At 38.1% G+C, this 6269-nt stretch overlaps 1 protein-coding gene across 6 annotated transcripts in view; it reads left to right on the forward strand.

Moving 5' to 3' along the window:
- PLCB1 (phospholipase C beta 1) overlaps positions 1–5852 on the forward strand; it is a 406490-nt gene extending 400638 nt beyond the window's left edge. For 3 of the 6 annotated variants that reach the window (XM_051615376.1, XM_051615378.1, XM_051615379.1), the window contains one exon: positions 2510–2601. Coding sequence is in view for 2 of the 6 variants with exons in the window: in XM_051615374.1 (XP_051471334.1) it covers positions 2510–2740 (231 nt within the window). In the remaining 4 variants the exon portion in view is untranslated. Of the gene's footprint in view, positions 1–2509 lie in introns of all 6 variants that reach the window. The other 3 variants (XM_051615377.1, XM_051615374.1, XM_051615375.1) reach the window with 3 other exon arrangements.
- The last annotated feature ends 417 nt before the right edge of the window (positions 5853–6269 follow it).

Raw genomic sequence — 6269 nt, forward strand, 5'->3', positions numbered from 1 at the left:
TTTCTAAGGGATTTCAAATATTTCTATTGCTGTTAAATCTAATTAAGCAAATCAAGGATCTGAAGAAATTTGAGCGCCAGGAGGTTTTCTCTGATATTTGATACGTCCTTCTATACCTGAGGTGCCCAAAATTTTCAAATTCAGTAATTCCATAAATGACAACGAAGTGGGGAAATGCAGCATCCCATCTCTGGCTCAGACACTCCTTTATAAAGAAAGTCATGTCCTTATATAAAGCTTTGTCTTGCAGTGCTCTGGAGCCTTTCCCATGACTGTTAGATTTATAAAATACATTGTATGCTGAGCTGCCTGTCCCTGAAGGACAGGGACTGACTTTTTTAACTGACTTTGTGGCATGCGTGGACACTGCTGTGGATCTGCATCAGCAGCCAAGAGCCTGGCTGCAAATGCTCCTGAACGGGAAAAGATGATGCCATCACTGCTCCTTCAGACTAACCCAAGGAATGTTTTGTCCTATGTTTGGCATAAATCTCCCTCTAACTGATAGCTGTTTTTTTAAGCAGTGTGGGTATTCAGCATTGAACTGTAACCAAAAGCATGATTTCATCATGATGGCAGACCTTTTACCTAGAACATAATCTTGGAATTTGCAACATGACCTACGTTGAGTACCATCACTCTGAAGTAGACACCAGGGTAGATGTGGCCTCATGGTGGTTGAGGTCACTGGGCAGCAGGAGTGCTGTCCTGGGGCCATAGTGAGCTGGGCAGTGAGGGATGATGAGCATCATTTGTGATTTCTTCCTGTCAACCACCACTCTATGACACTCTTCCTCTGATAATATATGCACTCTTGGAAGTGTTATCAAAATAGGGATGAAAGGAGGATCCCTTCAAAAACTTGTATCTAGACACAAAGCCTGAAAACAAAGGAGAGTAGGGAAAAAAAAAAAAAAAAGAAGGGTATTAGGGTAGTGACTGTCTAACGGTTGATAAAAATATTTTATTGGCAGGGTATATTTAAATGCAGCTGTTTGTGCCTCAGACCCTCTGTTTGTCAGCACTGTGCCCGAGATGGGAAACTAAGGCCAGAACAATGGGAAGATTGCCAGAAACAAGGCAGGAAAGGAGCTTTAACAGGAGAACCAAAAGGAAAAAGCCAGATCTTAGATCTTGAGGAAGAAAAATTGCAAAATTTGTCTAATTAAGGAATGTAGAACTAGACCGGGTGAGCTAAGGACGTTGATTTGCACATCAGGAGAAAGGAGAAGAGGCCTCACAAAAATAAAATCAGGGATGCAGGATGAAAACCAGGACAGAAGCATGGGGAATGGGATTGGAAGGGCTCAGAGGGACGGGCAGTGGTAAAGTCACATGCTGTGGACAGACCAAGGATGGCAAGAGTAGTATAGGTCCCAATGTTCCAGTGAAAAATTGTATTACCTGTTGAGAGCTGTTGCAATGGGGTGAAGGAGACTTGAAACTAGATACGATAGACTCAAGCACAGAGCTGAAGGATCAGAATTCATAACACCTTTATTCATCCTGGAAAAAATATATTTCAAAATACAATTTCCTAAGGAACTATTGTGAAAACTGCTGCAGCTACAGTTAGCAGAATCTGACTCCCTCTGTTTAAGAAGGTGGGTGGATGGATGGTTGAATGGATGGACGGATGCAGCAGGTTTGGCACTGCAACTCACCCCTTTTGCTTGCTGCTGTGCTCATATTGGTCATTATGAAAAAATGGGCTTTGTCTTCAGTTGAAACCTTCATACACACTAATGTTTTTTTAAATAATGGATCGTGCAGATCCTAATATGGGCACTAAAAACAAAGGCTATACAAAAAAATACTGGGAAAGGGCCCACAGCTTCCTGAAGACTGATAGCCAGATTTCTTTCTGCATGCCTTTTGCATCCTGTTGATGATATGACACTTTTTCCCCAGTAACGTCCAAGACACATACTGCATTAATCAGATAATGTAACTTTCCATGATCCAGCCCTAAGAAATGTAATTTAACTATTCTTCCCTCCCTCTTTGAGTCCTTTTGACAACTGGCTTTTTCCTAATAGTTTCTCCAATCCAAGAAATCTGGCAAAAGTTATTATATTGTCCTCAGAGCAATGTTTGTGGTTTGATTAATGTGTGTTTAGCTACCTGAAGCTTAATAAAGGCCTTCTTCTTACAAAGGCTTATCCGTGATCCATACTGCACTTGAATCGGGTCTTGTGAAAGCCAGTGGGAGTATGGACACCAATCCAATTAAATCCACATATATTTTAAGGATTTGGGTACCCAAGGATGGTACCCAAAACCAGCCTTTTGCACAAATGACCGCACGTTCCTTAAGCTTTGCAATGACTGCATGGAAATCAGTGGGTGGGTTGGATGTGTGGCACTAATACGAAAAAGAAAGGAATAAATTCTGAAATGATGCAACAATGCATTATTGATTTCCCCCTGCCTCGTGTGGTATGTTCCCCATATTGTAGCACTGGTCTCATTAAATTCACATGAAGACAGCTTGTCTCTTTCGTTGTAGTTGCAGGTGGAACTTGATCAGGAATATCAAGACAAATTCAAAAGACTGCCTTTGGAAATCCTGGAGTTTGTACAGGAAGCCATGAAAGGGAAAATCAGCGAAGATGGAGACCACAGTTCTGCCCCCTCTTCCTTGGCATCTGACAGTGGAAAATCAAATCATAAACCTCTGCAAAGTGAAGAGGAATTGGAAGAAGATAATCCAGAAAAAGTGTTTGATACTACTTTGTAACTGCCCAAGCAACAATCAGTGTGCCAGGGTGCACAGCTCCCCAGCTGCCCATCCCCTCTCCCAGTGTGAGCTGCCACTGAAGCGCTTTGGGAGGCAGGAGGAATCTGCATTCAAGTGCACATTTCTCAAAAGGAACATTTTATAGAAAGTATTGTGCAGAGGTCTTCATTCGCACTCTTCATCTTATTATTATTCTAAAGCTTAGTGCAGTTGTAATGGGAAAATTAATATGTTAACCATCCTCTCTATTTTATTTTTTTTTCCTTTTTATTCTGGCCAATTTACAATGGGTAATTTCCTGGCCATATTCACTGTTGAGAATGTTTAATGAAGACCAGTGTATTGTACAGAGAAAAATGTCTGCAGATTTCCTTTTGAAGTGCCAGTGCAAAGTGCTCCAAACTAATACAGATCCTAGAGAATATTATAACAGTACTTAATCATATTTGTTTCCTTCTTTATAACTGCACCTTGACAGCTGTACCATCATTTTACATTTGCACTGAAACATTTAATCCTTTTTTAGCTTGGCAAGCACTGGTGGCTTGCTGTCTTGATACTATGTTTATCACATGGAAAGAAATATATTTGCTGCTGAAAATTCTTGGAACTGTGGGGACAAGAGGAAAACAAAGAGAAGAACTCTGCCTGGAGACTGTTGATGTCTGTGTACGTCTGTGTTTGTTAGACTGTGTGAGTGCATATATGTTTGTATATATATATAGGTATATGTGCACACACATCTGTCTATATACACATGCAGCATGTTTCTATTTGAAGTCAGCCTGATCTCTTGGCCAAATGAAATGTTTCAGGGATACATGAATAGAGGGAAGCTTTATGAAAGCTAACATTTGGGTTATACTGCAAGAAAATAGTCATTGAATCATGAAATTCTTTTTGTGGTGTTAGTGTTGTAAATCAAAGTAGTTTTAGAATATAAATTTGATATATATTTTGCAGACTCAAAAGTATTTGTTTTAAGTATCATATTTTAAGCTTACTGAATTTGATAGGATTATAAAATGTTTAGGACTACAGTATTTGACATTTAACAGAATCTTCCATTATTTTTAAGACTGAGGTTCAGTTTTACTAAGGTCTGAAATTTAAAAGCAAAATATAAAAATCTGATCACTGTTATTTAAAAATGTGTATTAATCCATTTAACTGACTTCCTAAAATAAGAACAATCAAACTTAGTGTACTGTATGATATGCATGAGAGAAGTAACAGCACATTTTCAGAAATTTACATCAGACAACAGAGAAATTTTGTGAAAGTCAGGATATTTGAAAAGGTAAAGAAATGCTATTCTCTGGATTCCCAGACTAACAGAAATAGGAATTGTGAAACATTACGGACAGATTCTTACTTGTACCCAAGCCAGTGCATAATGCTGAAGGCCGTTCCCTCAGCCGTGTGCTGAAGGGCAAAGGCATCTTAGGGCAAAGAATAAAGTAGCTCAAAGGACACAGAGTTGTGTTGAGAGGCTTGATCCTGCAAACACATTTTCCTGAGCACCTCTGGGCTCAGTGCAGCTGTTCTGGGGAATAATGTCCACGTACATGTTTGCAAGATCGGGGCCTTACTTTGTGTTAAAAACGCAATCAGAGAATGAAGTCAATTACATAGGGCGGCATTTTAATACATCGTAACATTTAAATTACTTTACTTCCATTCCCTCAGGATTTTAGTACTTTAAAGTAACTTATTTTATTTAAATTTAAGCAATAAAATACAAACCAAGCTTAAGTTTTCAGTTAAATAATGTTGTGTATATATATATTAAGTTCAAATCTTGGAAAACAAACAGTATTTTGATGTTTCTTTTTTAAACTTAGAGCAGAAAGAAAGAAAAATTGCACATTGTTTGGAGATCATGTTTTGGATTAAACTATTTTGGTTTATAATGCTGAAATTAGTGAACATGAAATTCAAAAATCTGACTTTCATCTTAATGCTAGGAAAGGTGAATCCTCTGTTAATCCTTGTTTTGCACTTTGAAATCAATCTTAATCACTCATTGAAAACGTAGAGAGTCAAGATGTAATGCTGCATTTTATAAAGTAAAAATGACATATTGTCTAAATTACTAAAAGAATAAACTGATAGCAGTGTTCACAATGAAACTGAGGACTTGCATTCTAGAAACCGTTGTACAGCGCAGGCATTTTGGTAAAATCTTAGCTCCCTTGAATTTCAGAGCTACGTTCCTGTGGACTTCAGCGGAGCCAGGACTTCACCACAGTCTTCAAAGAAACTTGGGCAAACACCAATTAAGCTTTTATTTATATTTAAAAGAAAAATAAAGATACTGGTTGGATTAAATATACTATCAGCTGTAGTCATTTGACAGTCTGTTTGTATTTGACCATTTCCTGTACTCACGTTTTTTTATATCTGTACAGTGCCACTTTCTGCAGGTGTAAGGTAGTGTGTAATACTGTACATCTTGCATCGTTCAAACTATTTCAGTGAAACAGATATCATTTAATATTGATATTACTTGAACTAGAGTAAGATAATGAAAAAGGGGTCTTTATGATGTGCAAGTCTTGTGCCTTTTATGTATTTGCCTTGTTCTGTGTTGAATGTGTGGAAATGCTGTATTGTGGACTTTCTGCTGTATAGAATAGAGCTGTCTATATTAAACTAGGTCGTGCACTTCAGATAGCTTTACACTACTGAAAATAGCTTGGTTTTGACAGTATAAACAGAATTTTAAAAATTCTAATGAAGGCCAGACATTTTAGATTTAACATGTTCATAATTATGTTAATTAATGCTCATGTGTTAGCTAAACATTCACTGAAAGATAACTAAAGGGACATCATTGCTTGCCTTTCTTTGAAATCAGTGTTGCTCTTGTACATTGTATTAGTAGTGTCTGTGATTGATTATTCCTTGATGATTTGCTTTCAAAGTAGGATGAAATATTTCAGTTAACATGTATATATTTTTCGGTTCCTCAATCTATGATTGTTTCAGAGGCATAATTCACATTTTTGTAAAAATTCTATGCAATTTTGTGGCATGATGTTTCTTCCACTTGTAATTTTATGTGCTTACATTACAGATCCAAAGGACAAATAAAAATTTCTTAACACAAGACAGTTGCTTTCTCTGTTCTTTGACCCAAGAGCCTTAGCTGACTCAGGAGCTGACCCCGAAGACCTTGCCCTGAACCCTTCGCTCTTGGGAAGAAGGGCAGTGCCACGAAGGAGTCAGTGAAGTTTCCCCGTAGGCTCCTCTGTTCACAACAATAAGAACAAAAAATTGCATGTGCTTGGGCATCTCCCACCTCTCTTAGCAAAATGTGCTTGTGGTGGTGCTCTGAAACAAGGGACAACCAACAAAGTGCATGGCAGCCAACAAACCAGTAAGAAAATTTTCAGGTTTCCAGGACAGACTTCTGCAATTGTCTGATTTTCAGCCACACCAGTAAACTGCCTTGACAAATTATAGAAGCTTTACTTCTCTTCCACTGCCCCAGCTGTTTCACTAATCACCTATGCAATTATATATG

This window comes from Apus apus, chromosome 3 (assembly GCF_020740795.1).
Source record: "Apus apus isolate bApuApu2 chromosome 3, bApuApu2.pri.cur, whole genome shotgun sequence".
NCBI classification, from domain to species: domain Eukaryota; kingdom Metazoa; phylum Chordata; class Aves; order Apodiformes; family Apodidae; genus Apus; species Apus apus.